The sequence below is a fragment of the Octopus sinensis genome, linkage group LG18 (genome assembly GCF_006345805.1).
Source record: "Octopus sinensis linkage group LG18, ASM634580v1, whole genome shotgun sequence".
NCBI lineage: Eukaryota > Metazoa > Mollusca > Cephalopoda > Octopoda > Octopodidae > Octopus > Octopus sinensis.
The window spans coordinates 42,138,249-42,161,501 of NC_043014.1; the positions used below are offsets into that span (position 1 = coordinate 42,138,249).

Genomic DNA, 23,253 nt, shown 5'->3' on the forward strand with positions numbered 1-23,253 from the left:
GTCTCCTTGCATAACAGTTGTAGATGAGCCTCACCATCACACAAAGTGGTGTCATTCATTACCAATCTTCTGTGAAAACATATTTGGCCATAAGTAAATATTCCCTCGCTTGGAAACAGATGAAATTTCATGACAGGAAAGGTCTCTGACCATAGAAAACCTGCCTTTGTGAATTCTATCATCACCTTCGGGTGGTTCATCTCTTTGTAATTATAACAATGTTTTTTTTTTTTTTCATTAGTACAGAGTAACACAATTGAAAGAAGAGATTGATTAAGTGAATAGTTAACTCAGATATATTATTGGTAGTTATCTTATTACTTTAAGACTTAAGTAGATACCACCAGACATTCAGTTCAACATTCTACCATTTCAACCATTCAATCATTATAGCAGCCTAATAATTTTACTGGTTTCTAACAATCACAGCAGTGGTCCCGAACCGTCGCGCGGCTCTGGTCCCGAACCGTCGCGCGGCTCTGGTCCCGAACCGTCGCGCGGCTCTGGTCCCGAACCGTCGCGCGGCTCTGGTCCCGAACCGTCGCGCGGCTCTGGTCCCGAACCGTCGCGCGGCTCTGGTCCCGAACCGTCGCGCGGCTCTGGTCCCGAACCGTCACGCGGCTCTGGTCCCGAACCCTCAAGGCTCTGGTCCCAAACCCTCAAGGCTCTGGTCCCAACCCTCAAGGCTCTGGTCCCAAACCTCAAGGCTCTGGTCCCAAACCCTCACTGCACTGGTCTCTAACCATCACTGCAGTCCCTAACAACCGCAGACACTTCAACGTAAAATACATAAGCAAAACAATTATAACCAATTTGAATCCCAGAATTCTCTCCCTTGGCTTTCTGAACAAGAAGTTAAGTTTTGGTTTATTTCATGAATGATGACCAAGGACCCTTATATTACAAATTAGAGTAATAATGTTATATAATAAAGCTTCTACTTTTATTATTAGCAACTCATAATTGTAGTGCTCTTTATGAAGAATAAGTTGTTTTTTTCCTGCTAACTTCACATTCATTATTATAATAATTCTAGGCACAATTTATATCACAATTATCTTCCCATTGATTAACAATATGATTAATAATGTGAAGCAGTCTTCAACTATCACAAACAGTTTAACTAAAATACATAATCATATAGGCAAAACAATTGAGGCAAGCGAAGTCGATATAGAACCTCATCCGACGACAGGCACCCATGCCAACCCCCTTTGCTTGTGAAGACATGTTGGGGAAATCGAAATCGAATTGAACCAGCCAGGATCCCTGGTCTGGTGGTACGTAAAAAGCACTATCCGACTCGTGGCCGATGCCAGCGCCGCCTCGACTGGCTTCCGTGCCTGTGGCACGTAAAATACACCAATCCGACCATGGCCGTTGCCAGCCTCGCCTGGCACCTGTGCAGGTGGCACGTAAAAAGCACCCACTACACTCACGGAGTGGTTGGCGTTAGGAAGGGCATCCAGCTGTAGAAACATTGCCAGATAAGACTGGAGCCTGGTGCAGCCTTCTGGCTTCCCAGATCCCCGGTCGAACCGTCCAACCCATGCTTGCATGGAGAACGGACATTAAACGATGATGATGATGAATTCTAATCAATTTGAATCCTGGAATTCTCTTCCTTGACTTTCTGAGCAAGGACTGTCTTACTTACCACACAGCCACTCCTACGTCTTATGTCTTAATCTAATATGTCTTTTTTATCAAAGATTAAGTCTCAAGTTAAAGGAAAAGTTACCAACTGTTTGTAACATAAGATGCAAGTGAGTTTGCAAAGCAACTTCAGACAATGGCAAACGCAGATCTAAACAAAAGATATTACTCTGTATTAAACTAAACACTGGCCTAATCAAGCCATCTATTACTCATTTAAGTAACAGAAGATGGGAAAGAAAAAAAAAAAAAACAAAAAAAAAATCAACGGAAAAAAAAATTTTCTTTTTCTCACATGTGTTTACTTTATATAAAGTATTTCACGATTCCCTTTCTCGCACTGTTTAACATTTCACTGGAGAACTGCCTTGAAAGCATGTCAATATTTAGTACTGCCTGACATGATGCAAAGATATTGAGATTGTGCTGTAGTTCCATTTTGTATTCTGACAAATAGCAAGCTTTTTGTTAACTAACAACATGTATAACAGTACATCCAGCTTTTCTTCTTATTGTCATTTTATATTCCCTTCATGTCTTTATTTCTGCTGGCTGAGCTTACATTAATCATCATCATCATCATCATCATCATCATCATTTAGCGTCCGTTTTCCATGCTAGCATGGGTTGGACGGTTCTACTGGGGTCTGTGAAGCCAGAAGGCTTCATCAGGCCCAGTCAAATCTGGCAGTGTTTCTACGGCTGGATGCCCTTCCTAACGCCAACCACTCCGTGAGTGTAGTGGGTGCTTTTTACGTGCCACCCGCACTGGTGCCAGACAGAGCTGGCAAACGGCCATGAACGGATGGTGCTTTTTATGTGCCACCGGCACGAGGGCCAGGCGAGGCTGGCAACGGACACGAAACAGGGCGGTGCTGGCAACGGTCGCGAACGGAAAGTTCTCTACATGCCACCGGCACTGGTAAGACATCTGCAATTTCCATTGATCGATTTCCTTTGATCGATTTCGATTCTGATCCTCACTTGCCTCAATGGGTCTTCACAAGCAGAGTTTCGACATGCCACCGCACTGGTAGCACATCCGCAATTTCCATTGATCGATTTCAATTCTGATCCTCACTTGCCTCAACACGTCTTCACAAGTAGAGTTTTGTGTCCCAAGAAGGGAAGGTATGCATACGTAGGCTGGCTCCATCCCATGTAGAAGGCCACGGGTTGTGGACTCACTTGTCCTGCCGGGTCTTCTCGCGCACAGCACACTTCCAGAGGTCTCGGTCTCTAGTCATTTCCTCAGTGAGACCTAAAGTTCGAAGGTCGTGCTTCACCACCTCGTCCCAGGTTTTCCTGGGTCTGCCTCTTCCACAGGTTCCCTCAACCGCTAGGGTGTGGCACTTTTTCACACAACTATCTTCATCCATTCTCGCCACATGACCATACCAGCGCAAACGTCTCTCTTGCACACTACAACTGATGCTTCTTAGGTCCAGCTTTTCTCTCAAGGTACTTACACTCTGCCGAGTGTGAGTACCGGCATTACACATCCATCGGAGCATACTGGCTTCATTTCTAGCGAGCTTACGCATATCCTCAGCAGTCACGGCCCATGTTTCACTGCCATGTAGCATGGCTGTTCGTACACACGCATCATACAGTCTGCCTTTCACTCTGTGCGAGAGGCCTTTTGTCACCAGCAGAGGTAAGAGCTCTCTGAACTTTGCCCAAGCTATTCTTACTCTAGCAGTTACACTTTCAGCACACCCGCCCCCGCTGCTGACTTGGTCACCTAGGTAACGGAAACTATCAACTATTTCTAGTTTTTCTCCCTGGAAAGTGACGGAAGTTGGTCTCAGAGCATTTTCAGTGTTTATTGTTCCTGAGCATCTGCCACATACAAAAACCATCTTCCTAGTTAGCCTTCCTTTGACATTGCTGCATCTCTTATGTATCCATAGCTTACACTTGGTGCATCTTATAGAGTTTCTACCTACAAACTTTTTCTACAGATCGAGCAGGGCCATCTACCTGAAGGTGTTTGTGATTTGTCTACCTTCCTACTGATTACGACTTTGGTTTTAGCTAGATTGACTCTGAGGCCCTTCGATTCTAATCCTTGTTTCCACACCTGAAACTTCTCCTCCAGTTCTGATAGCGACTCAGCAATTAGAGCAAGGTCATCAGCATAGAGGAGCTCCCAAGGGCATCCTGTCTTGAATTCCTCCGTTTTGCCTGGAGGACTATGATAAATAGGAGGGGGCTGAGTACTGAGCCTTGGTGGACCCCTACCTCTACCCGGAATTCTCCACTGTACTCATTTCCAACCCTCACCCTACTAGCGGCGTCCCTATACATGGCCCGCACAGCTCTCACTAACCATTCATCTATCCCTAGTTTTCTCATTGCCCACCAGATAAGGGATCGGGGGACCCTGTCGAAGGCTTTCTCCATGTCAACAAAAGCCAGGTACAGGGGCTTATCTTTGGCTAGGTATTTCTCCTGCAGCTGCCTTACCAGGAATATAGCATCAGTAGTACTTTTCCCTGGCACAAACCCAAACTGCATCTCATCTAAACTAACTCTCTCTCTAATTAGTTGGGCTATGACCCTCTCCGTAACCTTCATCACCTGGTCCAACAGCTTGATACCTCTGTACAGAAACAATATAGAAAAGAAAAAACCCACGATCACACCACATCATACATACACACAAAATATGAACACAAAATAAGTAGACCAGAAAATATAGTTTGGGAGTGGGATATACTTTAAGATAAGCATGAGTACCAACTTAGCTCATGGGTTCACAGTTGAACAGAATTGATTTGTCCACAGCCAGACACCGGAAATCTTTATATATAAAACTGTAGTTGTGTGAGTGTCTGTCCCCTTCGATTTAGATTCCTAACTACTCCCACATTTTGTGGTGCAGTTTAACCAAAACCGGGTATCTTATAGTTGTGATTCATATCGAGCCCTTCTGGGTATTAGCGCGTGTCTACGATGAGTCTACGATTTAAAAAAAAATATACCATAATTTTTTTCCATTTTAATGCATTTTTTCGCTATTATATAAGGGAAGTAACTCTCTAAAAATGTCTACGATGAGTCTACGATTTAAAAAAAATTTACCATCATTTTTTTCCATTTTAATGCAATTTTTTCGCTATTATATAAGGGAAGTAACTCTCTAAAAATGTCTACGATGAGTCTACGATTTAAAAAAAAATTTACCATAATTTTTTTCCATTTTAATGCATTTTTTTCGCTATTATATAAGGGAAGTAACTCTCTAAAAATGTCTACGATGAGTCAACGATTAAAAAAAAATCATTTTTTTTCCATTTTTAATGCATTTTTTTTGGCTACAACTCTCTAAAAATGCTAATATAGTTATTTCTCTTACAAACCCGAGCAACGCCGGGCGATACTGCTTGTTATATATATATATACATAGAAGCTGGAGGTTTCAGAGCAGTTGTCCATAGTTATCCTCTTTCTCTATGATTTTCGAAAGATATTCATATTCATATCAGCAGGGTAATTTTTAATGCATTTTTGGCATATATAAGGGAAGTAACTCTCTAAAAGTTTATTATTAAATCTCAGAACGTAAGAAGCTACAGTAACACCCCCTTTTGTGGTTAGCCATATTGAGATGGCTATTATACTTTAAATCTCTAAAAATGCTTATATAGTTATTTCCCTTACAAACCCGAGCAACGCCGGGCGATACTGCTAGTATATATATAAAAGAAAAAAATGAAGGGGCAATCAATCAGGTAGACAGTGAGTTATAGAGATGAATTAACAAACTCAAACAGCTGTAAAATGAAGCTGAAATTTGCAGTAATTCTTAGAACAAGTATGAAAACTCTGGCAAGTAAATGATGGCAGTCTGTTGAGGCTATTGTTTCAATGATTAAAGCCAATAGAGAACAATGGATGATGAAGCTGAGAGACTGGAGCGGCTAACACTGAATTACTGGACTTCCTGGTAAGGTTATCTGATTAAGTTTCGGTGACATGTGACTCACTCATCATCACTGACATATGTAGGCGCAGGAGTGGCTTTGTGGTAAGTAGCTTGCTTACCAACCAGCTGGTTCTGGGTTAAGTCCCACTGCGGGGCACCTTGGGCAAGTGTCTTCTACTAATAGCCTCAGACCTACCAAAGCCATGTGAGGGGGTTTAGTAGACGGAAACTGAAAGAAGCCCGTTGTATATATATGTATGTATATGTGTCTATGTTTGTCCCCCTACCATCACTTGACAACCGAAGCTGGTGTGTTTACATCCCTGTAACTTAGCAGTTCAGCAAAAGAGACCGATATGGTAAGTACTAGGCTTACAAAGAATAAGTCCTGGGGTCGATTTGCTCGAGCAAAGGCGGTGCTCCAGCATGGCCGCAATCAAATGACTGAAACAAGTAAAAGAGTAAAAGAGTTATGTGTGTGTATATGGATATACACACACACACACTCACACATATATTTGTGCGTGTATATAGATATGTATGTATATGTATATACATGCATATATGGCAGCAAGCTGGCAGAATCATTAGCACACCAAACAAAATCCTTAGCAGCATTTCATCCGCTTTTATGTTCCGAGTTCAAATTCCGCCAAAGTCAACTTTGCCTTTTATCCTATAAGATGTGGAGGGAGGATCAACTAAATACCTGCCAAGCATTGAAGTCGCTTACATCAACTAGCCCCCTCCCCTCAAAATTTCAGGCCTTGTACCTACAATAGTAAGGACATAAATATAAATATATATTTATGTATATATGTATGTCCTTGCACAGAGGCCATCCGGACTCCCGTTTGCACCGTGAACAGGGATTAATCTTCTCTCTTCGCTCCTTTGCGCCACATGGGCTCAACTCTCCTCCCCTCTTCATCTAACCTCTCTCTCCCCCCTCCCTCCTCCCACCCACCTCTCCTCTCTTGCTCCGTCTCTCACTTCTCTTCACCCCTGCTCTCTTTCTCTCTTGTCTCTTACTCTGTTCTCTCATACCCACCTTCTCCTTCCCCTTCATCGTCAACCCTCCCCCATAAGCCCAATCCCACCCCACAACTTCCTACCCACCTTCCCTATCCTTCCCATCCCATCCCTTACACCCTCTCCCACATACCCCACCTCTACCACAACCCTCAGCCTAACCCACACCCCACCCATGCTTTCCCCACTCTCACCTCTTCCACCTCCCAACATCATCACACCACACCAACTACACCATACCACACAACACATCATGCACACACCAGCACTGACCAAGTTCCATCCCCACATTTTCACACCTACACATACACACATCAAGATCACCAGTCTTCTCTTTTTCTCTCTCTCTTTGTCTTGCTCTTCCCTTTGGTTGGGTAACCATGTATCTCCTTCACAGCAGCACACCTGTTTCTGTCCTCATTCTTGATCTCTCTCTCTGTGGCTTGGTAGCCATACACTTCCTCTACAGCAAGACACCTGTTTCTGTCTCTGTTACACTCTAACCCTTCATCGTCTGACACAAGATCACCTCCTCCAGTGTCACCCTCCCATCTCTAAAATTCCTTGTCTTGCAAGTTACTCGGTGACCCATCCAGTGCTGGTGCCACAAAAAAAGCATCCAGTCCACATTATAAAGTGGTTGGCATTGGGAAGGGCATGCCAAAACTGATATCGTTTGAGCTGGTGCCCTGTAAAAAGCACTTACTCCACTCTGCTGGGATGCTGGTGTTAGGAAGGGCATCCAGTTGTAAAAAAAAAAAACCATGCCAAAATAGACACAGAAGTCCGGTGCAGTCTCCTGTTTGGCCAACTCTTGTCAAACCGTCCGACCCATGCCAGCATGGAAGGCAGATGTTAAATGATGATGATGATGATATGTGTGCACGTGTGTATATGTACATACATGTATAGCTGTATTTCAATGGAGACCCACAAAGGAATTTATTTCCCACAGCTGGGATGTTGCTGCTGACAGACATAGATTTGTAATAATCCCTAAAAACAGATTAATTACCACAGGAAATTAAAAACAAACTGGATATTTTCCTCCAATGAAATCTAATCTCATTCTGCACAATAAAAAAATAAAATAATTTTTTTTTTTAAATCCTTCCTAGACCCCCTCATCACCCTTTTCATCACCCCCACCATCAACACCACCACAGAAATTCACACTCTATTACTGTTTCTCAATTTTGATGCCAGTCTACCCTTTCTAACCCACCCACACACCTCCCACATATCTTATTTCAACGTACACGATATATATATATATATATATATATATTATATATATAATATATATATATATATACACATATACATACATACAAAAGGTTTGCCAAAAGTCACCCGTCAGTAAATCAAACCCCATTAAAATCCATGATTAAAGAAAAACATTTTAAATGAGATATCACTAATAGACAAATGTTGAAAAGGAAACAGTGATTTTAACTCACAGCATTCAATTTTGCCTTTCATCCTTTCGGGGTCGATAAATTAAGTACCAGTTACGCACTGGGGTCGATGTAATCGACTTAATCCATTTGTCTGTCCTTGTTTGTCCCCTCTGTATTTAGCCCCTTGTGGGTAGTAAAGAAATATATATATATAGTGTGTGTGTGTGTGTGTGTGAGTGTGTATCCATATATATGTAATAGATATACAGTATTTATATAAGATGTGTGAATAGTGTATACATGCATATATATATATATATATATACACACATACATATATGATATAATACACATACACACAAATATATAGTATATATACATTGTGTGTGACAGATATACAGTATATATATCATCATCATCATCAAATTCCGTTATATATATATGTATGCATACTGAAAATTTTCATTGTTCTAAGTTCATATTCAAGTGGGGGTCAATATCTTCTCCCCTACTAAATAATCCTGTAATATTAATACGATAAACTACATGAGTGGAGCCGATAGACCTACATACACGTGGGGGTGCAAAAATAGAATAAATATCTTTCAACGAGTGTTCTCCCAGGGGTACTGTTTGGTTTGAAATGGGAATTGGAAAAGAAAATAACATTTCTGCCAACAAATTGATAAGCCAGTTGATATATCATATAAGAATTAGTTTGCATTTTAAGTTGAAATTCCTCAGCCAGCGAAAAATTAGCAGAGTATTTTAACTGGAGCCGTACAATTTGTTACCCATTGTAAACAATATACAGGGTGTTCAAAAAGTCACTCTGCAGTAAGAATTTTATTGCAAAACTAGCACTATGACTCCGACATTACTGGATCATAGTGCTAGCGCATGCATATACAGCTGCGTGCATGCGCACATACGTGCAAGTACTATCCAAATCTCCAACCAATCACATACAGCTAGCTGGCATTCAATTGGCGTATCAAGTTTCGGGCATTTTGATTGGGTTTTGGATAGAAAATTCATAAAAAAAGTTCTTCTATTGATTTTTTAATGGCTTTGCGGGGCGACTGGGGAAATGTAAAGATGTGCACGACCACCCTTGGACAGTTTTGAATGACTATAGAAAGTGCGAGCCCTCTAACTGAAAAATTGTGGATTTGTATAAAGGACACACACACAGACAGACATTTTGCCGTTTATATATATATAGAGAGATAAATAATTTATAAGATGGTATAAGACTACAAAAGAATATATTAGACTTTACAGGACTTTAAAAAACTTTATAAAAGGTGTTGAAAGTGTCTTCCTTCATTCTCAATACATAAGTTGATTCTTCTACATGTGTTGAAATACATCTTGGAGAGTCTGATTCAGTATGGACCATGTGAAGGTTATGATTGCGCCTTTTAGATCATTAATGGTTTTCAGGCGATTCTTGTACACTGATCCTTTACTTGTTCCCCAGGAAAAAATATCTAGTGGTGTTAAATCCGGTGATCTTGGTGGCCAAAGTCCCTTGGAAATAATCCGTTCACCGAAAATCTCTTGAAGTAGTGCCATGGTGATGCGTAAAGTATGTGCTGTAGCTCTGTCTTGCTGGAAGTATACATTATTACTTTCACTTTCAGTGAGTTGGCCAACAAATGGATAGACAATATCTCTCGGTGTTGATGGTGTCTTCACAAAAGTCGGTCCCGCAATACGCTTTCTCAAAATTATTATCCATACTCCAACTTTTTTGGGATGCAGAGGCTGCTCATGCGTCACAAGTGGATTCTCAGTGCTCTATAACTTGTGTTTTGCAAATTTATGTGTCCCCACAGATGAAGCCCAGCTACATCAGTGTAAAAACACCCATCCAGCACTTTTATGCCTTTTTCAGTAACAAAGCTTTGGAACCAATGACAATAACGAAGCCTTTTAGCATGATCCGTAGTCTTCAATTCTTGAATGGCCAGCACTTTCTAAGGAAAAAAATTTAATTTCATTTTTACTGCCATGTGAGCACTTCCTAGGCTGATTTCCGTTTCCTGTGACAATTTGCATAAGGACTTTGATGGGCTCGCCAATAGTTTATCAGAAATATTGGAGGTTGTTTCGTCTGATAGAACAGTAGGCCTATCGCTTCTTGATGTGTCTTCCACTGAGCCTGCGTTTCTCAATTTGCCTACCACTTCTTGCTGTGTCTTCCACTGAGCCTGCGTTTCTCAATTTGCCTACCACTTCTTGCTGTGTCTTCCACTGAGCCTGCGTTTCTCAATTTGCCTACCACTTCTTGCTGTGTCTTCCACTGAGCCTGCGTTTCTCAATTTGCCTACCACTTCTTGCTGTGTCTTCCACTGAGCCTGCGTTTCTCAATTTGCCTACCACTTCTTGCTGTGTCTTCCACTGAGCCTGCGTTTCTCAATTTGCCTACCACTTCTTGTTGTGTCTTCCACTGAGCCTGTGTTTCTCAATTTGCCTACCACTTCTTGCTGAGTCTTCCATTGAGCCTGCGTTTCTCAATTTGCCAACCATTTCTTGCTGAGTCTTCCATTGAGCCTGTGTTTCTCAATTTGCCTACCACTTCTTGCTGTGTCTTCCACTGAGCCTGTGTTTCTCAATTTTCTTATCAACTCCCTCACAGTGTCACGATATGGAACAATAGTATTGGGAAAATTTTCACTGAACTTTTGTTTCACAGTATCTGTGTATTTGTTTCCTGCTTGAAACACTCATTCAACTAAAAAAATGTACAATGGTTAGCATGTCAACAAGCATGTCAACACGCTGAAAGGTACACAATGACTGATGAACAATAGCTGACACCCGGCTTCCCACGCAGAGATAGCCAAGTTGCTTATGCGCAGGATGAAAAAAATTCAGTGGAGGGAATTTTTTAACACCTTGTATGACTTGTTCAAAGCCCTGACTTAATAAAATATTCACAGCTAGACATGTGAATTATATGTGAGGCAATAAAGAATATATGTGTGTGTGTGGAGGCGCAATGGCCCAGTGGTTAGGGCAGCGGACTCATGGTCATAGGATTGCAGTTTCGATTCCCAGAATGGGCATTGTGAGTGTTTATTGAGCGAAAACATCTAAAGCTCCACAGGGCTCCATTAGATTCACTTCAACATTTAAATTTAATTTGTCAAAATATTTTCATCGCTTTGAGACCGCAACCTGTTCACTGACAAAACTTCGTGCAGTAAGGCAATGTAGGTAATGATCATGCTCGAATGGTGTTTTTTACGTGTCACCGGCACAGAAGCCAGTTTGCTGCTCTGGCAATGATCACGCTCGGATGGTGCTCTTTGCGCTCCACTGGCACGGATGCCAGTCATTGAATTTGATTTCGATGGCTGTAAAAACCATGCCAAAGCAGATAGTGGAGCTTGGTGTGGTCCTTAGGCTTACCAGCTCCTGTCAAATTGTTCAATCCATGCCAGCATGGAAGACGGATGTTAAATGATGAGAATGATGTTTAAATGACATGAAAGCCTTGTGTGTGTGTGGAGAGAGAGAGAAGCACCCAGTACACACTGTCAAGTACTTGATGTTAGGAAGGGCGACCAGCCATAAAAACCATGTCAAAGCTGACATTGGAATTTGATGCAACCTTGTGGTTCACTGCATCCTTGTGGTTCACTGCATTCGGGCTGACCGAAGCCTTGTGAGTGGATTTGGTAGACAGAAACTGAAAGAAGCCCATCGTATATATATATATATATATATATATATATATATGTGCATATATATGTATGTGTGTGTTTGTCCCCCCAACATCGCTTGACAACCGATGCTGGTGTGTTTACATCCCCGTACCGTAGCGGTTCGGCAAAAGAGACCAATAGAATAAGTACTAGGTTTACAAAGAATAAGTCCTGGGGTCGATTTGCTCGACTAAAGATGGTGCTCCAGCATGGCCACAGTCAAATGACTGAAACATGTAAAAGAGTATACCTTTCGTTTTTTTAAATCATAAAATTATAGGCTATTGCTTTATTGCCACTTATGAATTTTAACCCTTTAGTGTTTAAACCGGCCATATCCGGCCAAAATATTCTACCTGTTTTATGTTCAAACTAGTCAGATATGGTCATTCATAGCCACCTTATTGTGTCACTTTAAAAATAAACAATCGCATCATTGAAATCTCAAAGCCATGAAATGATGCAAGATTAATTTTACGTGGTGTGAATATATCTATTTCTTTATTGCCCACAAGGGGTTAAACATACAGGGAACAAACACGGACAAAGGGATTAAGTCGATTACATCAACCCTCGTGCATAACTGGTACTTATTTAATCGACCCCGAAAGGATGAAAGGCGAAGTCGACTTCAGCAGAATTTGAACTCAGAACATAACAGCAAACGAAATATCTATTTCTTTACTACCCACAAGGGGCTAAACACAGAGGGGACAAACAAGGACAAACAAAGGGATTAAGTCGATTATATAGACCCCAGTGCATAACTGGTACTTATTTAATCGACCTCGAAAGGATGAAAGGCAAAGTCAACTTCAGCAGAATTTGAACTCAGAACATAACAACAAACGAAATACCTATTTCTTTATTACTCACAAGGGGCTAAACACAGAGAGCACAAACAAGAACAGACAAACAGATCAAGTCGATTATATCGACCCCAGTGCGTAACTGGTACTTATTTAATCGACCCCAAAAAGATGAAAGGCGAAGTCGACTTCAGCAGAATTTGAACTCAGAACATAACAGCAAACGAAATATCTATTTCTTTACTACCCACAAGGGGCTAAACACAGAGAGCACAAACAAGGACAAACAAAGGGATTAAGTCGATTATATCGACCCCAGTGCGTAACTGGTACTTATTTAATCGACCCTGAAAGGATGAAAGGCAAAGTTGACTTCAGCGGAATTTGAACTCAGAACGTAGCGGCAGACGAAATACCGCTAAGCATTTTGCCTGGCATGCTGTTTCTGCCAGCTCGCTGCCGCGTTTCTCCAAAATATTGTTGAGTTACAAATGGTGATGTTTGCTGACATTGCTTGGTCAATACTGTACCTTCAAAGATGAGCAGAGTGAAAACTCTAACTCAAAAAACAGATAAGGGTTCACAAAAAGAAGGGCATCCAGCTGTAGAAACAATACCTCGATAATATATATACATCTATATGGAAAAAAGGTGTAAAGCAATCAAAACTGACAAACGAAAGTCCCATTGCTTGTTAAAGGGTATACATGCAAGCGAGTTTCTTGTGCAGATGCTCAGTATCAAATACTGCAGGGGCCAAACCTAGAGAGCAAGTTTTATGGAGCTGTCCTGTTTCCTAGTAAGTTCATCTCTGGTGACTTACTTCAAGGATCCAAGTAGTGAATAGAAGCAAGCAATGCTTTGGATATGGCCCTCACATGAGGGCTTTATTTCCAATTGCTTAGGCAAGTCTTTCTCTCTTTTTTTTTTCTTTATTAAACTACTTTAACCACTGCAGAACCCATGATCTTTTAAGGGCCCCTATGACTGGTAGAGGGACCAGCAATTTGGCCCAAATGCTTGCAGCAAAGGCATACAAGGTTAAGTCTCCTGCCCAGACTGCTTACCTATTGATAATAGGTGACGAATCTTGTAAAAATATTACCTGTAATTAACATTATAATTAAAATATAAAACCGTGAGAAAGTAAAACACTTATAAATAGATTTACAATCTACTGACTAAATATTTCACACAGAATTTAAACATAATTATCTATTTAAAGTCTTGAAAACTTTTAGTTTAACTTAACTTAAAACTCTTTACATTGCTTATACCATGAGTGCTCCACAGCAAAAGACCCACTTAAAATCCAAAATATACATATTTTCTACATTCAAAATATACATGTATAATCATCATCATCATCATTTACTGTCTGTTTTCCATGGTGGCATGGGTTAGACAGTTCGACTGGAACAGGTAAGCTGGAGAGCTATCCCAGGGTCCATTGTGTTCCGGCTTGGTTTCTACAGCTGGATGCCCTTCCTAATGCCAACCACTCCAGAGAGTGTATTGCCTCTATGAGTGTAAAGCACTCATGTTACCAGCATGAGTGCTTTTAACATGTCACCAGCACGGGTGCCCTTTACGGGTCGCCGGCATGAGTACTCTTTACGGGTCACCGGCACGAGTGCCCTTTACGGGTCACCAGCACGAGTGCCCTTTACGGGTCACCAGCACGAGTGCCCTTTACGGGTCACCAGCACGAGTGCCCTTTACGGGTCACCAGTACAGGTGACCTTTACGGGTCACCAGCACGGGTGCTTTTTCCGTGTCACCATATTCTATACACTCTATACACACTCGTGTGTATATATATATATGTAGATAGATAGATATACATACATACATATATATATATACATACATATATATATATATTATATATATATATATAGACATACATATATATATAAATCACGTGACCGACCAGACCATCAGATGTTGTTACACATCGCTGGTCACAATGCGTTCGCATTGTTTTAGCCTTCGAATGACGCCACCCCGCTGGCTAAGCGAGCAGGCCAACAGAAGAAAGCGGGAGAAAGAGTGGTGAAAGAGTACAGCAGGGATCACCACCCCCTGCCGGAGCCTCGTGGAGCTATTTTAGGTGTTTTCGCTCAATAAACACACACAACGCCCGGTCTGGGAATCGAAACCGCGATCCTCCTAACCACTGGGCCATTGCGCCTCCACACACACATATATATATATATATATATATATAGATATACAGACATACATAATATATATAGATATACATACATATATATATAGATATAACATACATATATATAGATATACATACATATATATATAGAATATACATACATATATATAGATACATACATATATATAGATATACATACATATATATAGATATACATACATATTATATATAGATATACATACATATATATATATAGATATACATACATATATATATATAGATATACATACATATATATATAGATATACATACATATATATATATAGATATACATACATATATATATAGATATACATACATACATATATATAGATATACATACATACATATATATATATAGATATACATACATATATATAGATATACATACATATATATATATAGATATACATATATATATATAGATATACATACATATATATAGATATACATACATATATATAGATATACATACATATATATAGATATACATACATATATATAGATATACATACATATATAGATATACATACATATATAGATATACATACATATATAGATATACATACATATATAGATATACAAACATATATAGATATACATACATATATAGATATACATACATATATAGATATACATACATATATAGATATACATACATATATAGATATACATACATATATATAGATATACATACATATATATAGATATACATACATATATATAGATATACATACATATATATATATAGATATACATACATATATATAGATAGATATACATACATATATATAGATAGATATACATACATATATATATATATAGATATACATACATATATATATATAGATATACATACATATATATAGATATACATACATATATATATATAGATATACATACATATATATATATAGATATACATACATATATATATATAGATATACATACATATATATATATAGATATACATACATATATATATATATAGATATACATACATATATATATATATAGATATACATACATATATATAGATATACTACATATATATATATATAGATTACATACATATATATATAATATATAGATATACATACATATATATATATAGATATACATACATATATATATATAGATATACATACATATATATATATAGATATACATACATATATATATATAGATATACATACATATATATATATAGATATACATACATATATATATAGATAACATACATATATATATATATAGATATACATTACATATATATAGATATACATTACATATATATAGATTATACATACATATATATAGATATACATACATATATATAGATATACATACATATATATATATATATATAGGAGTGTCTCTCGAGCTGATAGTTTTTTTTAATTTATTTATTTTGCGGGTATAAAAGGTAGAGAAGTAGGTTGTTAGCAAATACACACCCAACACGAATGCCCATTATGTCCACGTCAGAGAAAAATAAACAAAGGTAAAAAAATAACAATAAAGCACATCGTCATGATGCAAACCCAATTTACTCGATTGCGGTCGCTGCGACGATGACACCACCACGAATTCATTTGCTCCGCTAGAAATAACAATCAAATGTCGTCTTAAGTAATGAAGGATACGCTGGATAATGTAAATGTGGTCCTAGATACATTTAAGTCTATATAAACAAACAAACAAAAATTAGATGAGATTATTGAGACAATATCACCACGAACATCAACAAGAGTAACAACAACGTTACCGGAGATGATTTTTTAGCTATGATGAAGTCTCAAAGTGTTAGAAATAGCAGCCAAATCTCCTTGGAGTAACACCCTACAGTCTTTAAAAAACGGACAACGGTCGAGGCTAGAATGCCTTTAACCATAGGTCGGCTAGATTAGGTCGACTTTGCCTTTCATCCTTTCGAGGTCGATAAATTAAGTACCAGTTACGCACTGGAGTCGATGTAATCGACTTAATCCCTTTGTCTGTCTTTGTTTGTCCCCTCTGTGTTTAGCCCCTTGTGGGTAGTAGAGAAATAGATTAGGGGCTAACTCGGAGGGACACTGTTTTTATTGCTGTGTGTTTCCTTTCATGAAGATACGTGCGTTTTGCACATACTAAACTCACAACGGAGCGGAAAAAGCGGTAAAAATGAAGTAAAGAAGAAAATAACACTGAAAAAGTTTCTCAAACTATTTGGGGTTACTTGATTGAAAGTAACAAGTGTCACAACTGCTAACATAACAGCAACAACACGTTCCTTGGTTGGCTAGAAATAGCAATCAAATCTCACTCAAATCACAACATACAGTCTCTAAAATAAAATAAAATAAAAAAAAACATTTGATGTGTTTGAATGAAATGGATGAGGTAACTTCTGGAATACATTCAATCATAGATCCATTCATCTAGGTTGATTAAAGGTTTTTAAACACAAACATTAAAAAAAAAAAAAATTTGTTCCAGAAGTAACGCTTTTAGACATTTCGAGAGTGTAGTTGAGGTATGGACAACTCATGAACGAAATTTCTAATTTGTAGGGCAGAAAGAACTACGGGAGGTTGTGACGCTCATGCTTTCATCAAGTGTCCCCACCAAGTATCGAAACTGGAATTCGTAAGATCGTATCGCCGAAAAATTAACACAGGATCACAAACAGAAAGAGGCTGATATACATACATACGCACATACATACATCAAATTTTTGTAAAGATAGAAATTAATTCTATCCTTGTATAAAACTGGTATAAATTTTATCGACAGATCTCAGTGTTGTATATAAAATCCATTCACAAGGCTTCAAAACTCAAACTGGTTATAGTCAACAGTATCTGCTGGAAATAGTAGCCAAATCACACGCTGCCTTCTGAGCATTAGGCGATAATCTTTAAGGAAAAGACGGAATGAATGGCCGTAATTTGAAACCGTCTTCCTCGATTAGGGCTGACCTGGGGCGAAACAACAACTGTTTCATTATTGCCTTTGTGAAATGTAAAGAAATGTAACGTGAATAAACAGAATATAGATATTTGTATAAAAATATACGCAGTACATTGATAATGATGATGACAATAATTATGTTGTTGTTTATACCCCGAATTAGCCTTGATCAAGCAGAGCTATGTTCAAAGGTGTACCAACCACGATCACGCAACCTTCCCCCGTTTTCATTTTCTTCGTCGTTTAGATATATTGTATCTATGACTACGTGATCTATGGAGTCCTCTCTGTGGTGACGGTGGTATTAAAGAAAAAGTTGACACGTTGAGGGTGAAGGAGTTGAAAATTTAAACAACTGCACAACATGCAACGTGGCTAATGAATTGCTTCGACGAAGAAAATTTACCTAAATGCAGGCGTGTCTACGCGTGTACATTACATGTATACGAAACATTACACCAACGTACGTACACAAAACACGACAGATTCTACACATACAAGCTCATACGCGTACACACCGCATACACAAGCAAGTGCGATTATTTTTCGTAAGGGGTTAACGTCACGATTATAAGATGACAATAAAACTCCACCAGACAGTGACACGGGTCCTAATTAAAGTACTTGTCACACATAATTAAACACCCTCAAATACTAACACGCACACATAATTAAACACATTCAAATACTAACACGCATATAAACATATATGATGCTCTTTATATATACATATATATATATATATATTATATATATATTTATGTATATGTACACACACACGCCGCTCCGAGATACACCGGCTGAATGAGATACGGGTAGCTGGAATAGTGAAATTGCACTTAATTATGCATTTTTAAGTGCACACGAATAGAAACAAAAGTAAGCATGTTAAGGTAACGTGGGGGACAATTAGCAAGTATGAGAAAAAAAACAAACAAAAGCCACGATCTGATTTACCTGTCCTGTAATACCAGTTATTAGAGCAACCTTACGGTTCGAAGTGTCAGCACCGGTGGCAGCCATCTTGTGGTTGGAAGGGAAGTCCGTGCGGTATAATATAAGGATGGGTGGGAGCCGAATGGTGACGTAGCGGTTGCCTATTGGACGGTTATTAAAAGACCAAGGAAACACCTTTAGTTTCGGTTTTGTTACTTTTATTATGTTAAACTAGCAGTATCGCCCGGCGTTGCTCGGGTTTGTAAGGGAAATAACTATATAAGCATTTTTAGAGAGTTACTTCCCTTATAGATGCCAATTCGGGCTTTCTTAGCCATTTCTGTTTTGGTGTCTTCAAGCCATGAAGTCGTTGTTCTAAAAGAACGCTGGTCTTCTTGACAACGCTTTACGACGTTGATTTCCTTACACTCCCTTCCCCACAGCTTCACGAGGGAGGGAAGAAGGGGAGAAGCAAACAGGTGCAGGTGTGACCATGGACGCCAACTCCGCCGCCATCGACACACGAAAAATTATGCGTTAAAATGGAATAAAAAATGATGTTAAATTATTTTTAAAATCGTAGACTCATCGTAGACGCGCGCTAATAGCCAGACGGGCTCGATATGAATCACGACTATAAGATATCCGAATTTGGTTAAACTGCACCGCAAAATGTGGGAGTAGTTAGGAATCTAAATCGAAGGGGACAGACACTCACACAACTACAGTTTTATATATATAGATTACCACGGCCGGAACCACCAAAAGTATCATCACCATCGACACAACCCCTTCTACCTCTCAGCCAACGAAAGTGCGTCTACGTGTTTGTTCGACCTGCTAGAAACAGCAGTTAAATCTCACTCGTATCATCCACCGTTGTCTTAAAAAGACTAGATTGGATGATATAATCCTAGGTCCTCTGCAAATTAGAAAAAGACGGGATGGTCACGATTGGAATGTCTTAGAACAAAGGCATACTTCCTAAGGTCTGACTTTGGCCTAAACATCAATAATGGTTTCCTTTCTACAATAGGCACAAGGCTTGAAATTTGGTGGGAGAGGTAAAGTCTATTGCATCGACCCCAATGCATAACTGGTATTTATTCTATCGACTCTGAAAGGGATGAAAGCCAAAGTAGACCTCGGCGGAATTTGAACTTAGAACGCCGGACGAAATGCTTAGCGACATTTTGTCCGGCGTGCTAACGACTCTGCTAGCTCGGCACCTTTTCCGCCGCCTCAGTAATGGTTTCAAATTTTGGCCCAGGGTCAGGTTTTGAGGGGAATGGAAGTCAATTACATCGACCCCAGTACTCGATTGGTGCATATTTTATCGGCCCCGTAAGAACTAAAGACAATGTTAGCCTTGATGGAATTTAAACTCAGAACGTAAAGACGGACGAAATGCCGCTTAGTATTTCATCCGGCATGCTAACGGTTCTGCTAGCTCGCCACTTTTTCCGTTGCCTTAATAATCCTTTCTACTATAAGCGCAAGGCCTGAAATTTTGTGAGAGGGGAGAAGTCGACTTCATCAACCCTTGTACTTTACTGGTACTTGTTTCATCGACCCCGAAAGGGGTGAAAGGCTAAGTAGACATCGGCAGTATGTGAACTCGGAACGTAAAAACGGATAAGATACCACGAAGCATTTTAGCCGGCATGCTGACGATACTTATTTCTTTATTGCCCACAAGGGGCTAAACATAGAGGGGACAAACAAGGACATTAAGTCGATCACATCGACCCCAATGCGTAGCTGGTACTTAATTTATCGACCCCGAAAGGTTGAAAGGCAAAGTCAACCTCGGCGGAATTTGAACTCAGAACGTAACGGCAGACGAAATACCTATTTCTTTACTACCCACAAGGGGCTAAAGACAGAGGGGACAAACAAGGACAGACAAACGGATTAAGTCGATTACATTGACCCCAGTGTTTCACTGGTACTTAATTTATCGACCCCGAAAGGATGAAAGGCAAAGTCAACCTCGGCGGAATTTGAACTCAGAACGTAACGGCAGACGAAATACCTATTTCTTTACTACCCACAAGGGGCTAAAGACAGAGGGGACAAACAAGGACAGACAAACGGATTAAGTCCATTACATCTACCCCAGTGCGTAACTGGTACTTAATTTATCGACCTCGACAGAGTAAAGAGTAATAAATTTTAACAACAAAAATCTTATGTGGGGCCCTCAAGGGCCATATGGACCCCTGCTGAGGACCACTGACGTAATAGTTCGACTTACTATAATAAACATAAATGTTAAATCTCTCCCAATTGCACTAACGTAGCTAGGAGGTGGCGGTAGGGGCGGTGCTTTCAAAGGGGTGGTACTTTTCATCCTGTTGTAGGCTATAGGCGCAGGAGTGGTTGTGTGGTAAGTAGCTTGCTTACCAACCACATGGTTCCGGGTTCAGTCCCACTGCGTGGCACCTTGGGCAAGTGTCTTCTACTATAGCCTCGGGCCGACCAAAGCCTTGTGAATGGATTTGGTAGACGGAAACTGAAAGAAGCCCGTCGTATATATGTATATATATATATATATGTGTGTGTGTGTGAGTTTGTGTGTCTGTGTTTGTCCCTCCAACATCGCTTGACAACCGATGGTGGTGTGTTTACGTCCCCGGTCACTTAGCGGTTCGGCAAAAGAGACCGATAGAATAAGTTCTAGGCTTACAAAGAATAAGCCCTGGGATCGATTTGCTCGAGTAAAGGTGGTGCTCCAGCATGGCCGCAGTCAAATGACTGAAACAAGTATAAGAGTAAAGAGAGTATTACTGTAGGCAACGTGTTTTTGTGGGGCCCGGGGGCGGCAAACGGAAGGGCCGCCTCAGGTGACACACACTTTAGCTACGCTAGTTCCTAAATGACACACGAATAAGCCTAAGTCCGCTATGCACATTAATCGTTACTACTAATGGAATTATTAGTCTGTTAATTATCCAATAAACACCTTAATTACCACGATCTATTAACACAAATTTACGAAAAGTTGCTTACTGTAGATCGGCAATTATGTGCAGAGGTCATATAATCTCATTAAACTTCCTTCCCCAGCATCCATAACCACACTTGATTATTATTTACTGATTGTATAACCTTTAAGAAACACGTCCCCAGTGCGTAACTGGTACTTAATTTATCGAACCCGAAAGGATGAAAGGCAAAGTCGACCTCGGCAGAATTTGAACTCAGAACGTAGCGGCAGACGAAATACCTATTTCTTTACTACCCACAAAGGGCTAAACGCAGAGAGGACAAACAAGGACAGACAAACGGATTAAGTCGATTATATCGACCCCAGTGCGTAACTGGTACTTATTCAATCGACCCCGAAAGGATGAAAGGCAAAGTCGAACTCGGGAGAATTTGAACTCAGAACGTAGCGGCAGACGAAATACCTATTTCTTTACTACCCACAAAGGGCTAAACGCAGAGAGGACAAACAAGGACAGACAAACGGATTAAGTCGATTATATCGACCCCAGTGCGTAACTGGTACTTATTCAATCGACCCCGAAAGGATGAAAGGCAAAGTCGAACTCGGGAGAATTTGAACTCAGAACGTAGCGGCAGACGAAATACCTATTTCTTTACTACCCACAAAGGGCTAAACGCAGAGAGGACAAACAAGGACAGACAAACGGATTAAGTCGATTATATCGACCCCAGTGCGTAACTGGTACTTATTCAATCGACCCCGAAAGGATGAAAGGCAAAGTCGACCTCGGCGGAATTTGAACTCAGAACGTAGCGGCAGACGAAATACCGCAAAGCATTTCGCCCGGCGTGCTAATTACCTGAATGAAAATTTTCCAAGAAAGATGAAAGGAATGTTAAACTTTTACCCACCTGTCAGCTATTTACATTGATTGGATGACAACAAAGCAACGTGGCCGCTGCAAAATCTTGGTGGCTAATCACAGTAACACAAAACATTAAAATCAGAAATGTTTTGCACCTTGTATGACAATTCTCTTTACAAAAATTTTATCAACCATTCAGCTGATGTGAAAGAAGACAAAATTGTGGAGGCACAAGGCCTAGTGGTTAGAGCAGGGATCACGGGTTCGAATCTCAGACTGGGCGATGTGTGTGTTTATGAGCGAAACACCTAAACTCTACACGGCTCCGGCAGAAGGTAATGGTGAACTTCTGCTGACTCTTTCGCCACAACTTTCTCTCACTCTTTCTTCTTGCAGTTCATCTGCGACGGACCGGCGACCCGTCCAGGTGGGGGACCTATACGCCAAGGAAACGGGGAAACCGGCCCTTATGAGCCAGGCATGGCTCGAGAAGGAACAAAAAAACCAAGACAAAATTGAAATGCAGTTCTCGTATAACGAAAAAGAACGAAAAAGAAGATTAAGAGAAGTTATCTATATATATATAAAACTGTAGTTGTGTGAGTGTCTGTCCCCTTCGATTTAGATTCCTAACTACTCCCACATTTTGCGGTGCAGTTTAACCAAATTCGGGTATCTTATAGTCGTAATTCATACCGAGCACGTCTGGCTATTAGCGCGCGTCTACGATGAGTCTACGATTTAAAAAATAATTTAACATCACTTTTTATTCCATTTTAATGCATATTTTT

The 23,253-nt window shown here is 39.8% G+C and overlaps 1 protein-coding gene across 2 annotated transcripts in view; it reads right to left on the reverse strand.

Annotated features, from left to right (window-relative positions):
• The window catches only part of LOC115221408 (GDP-mannose 4,6 dehydratase), a 91,934-nt gene extending 73,151 nt beyond the window's left edge, over positions 1 to 18,783 (reverse strand). For both annotated transcript variants that reach the window (XM_029791589.2, XM_029791588.2), the window contains exon 1: positions 18,666 to 18,783. In XM_029791589.2, the coding sequence (XP_029647449.1) occupies positions 18,666 to 18,731 (66 nt within the window). In that variant the 5' untranslated portion in view covers positions 18,732 to 18,783. The remainder of the gene's footprint in view (positions 1 to 18,665) is intronic.
• Between the last annotated feature and the right edge of the window lie 4,470 nt (positions 18,784 to 23,253).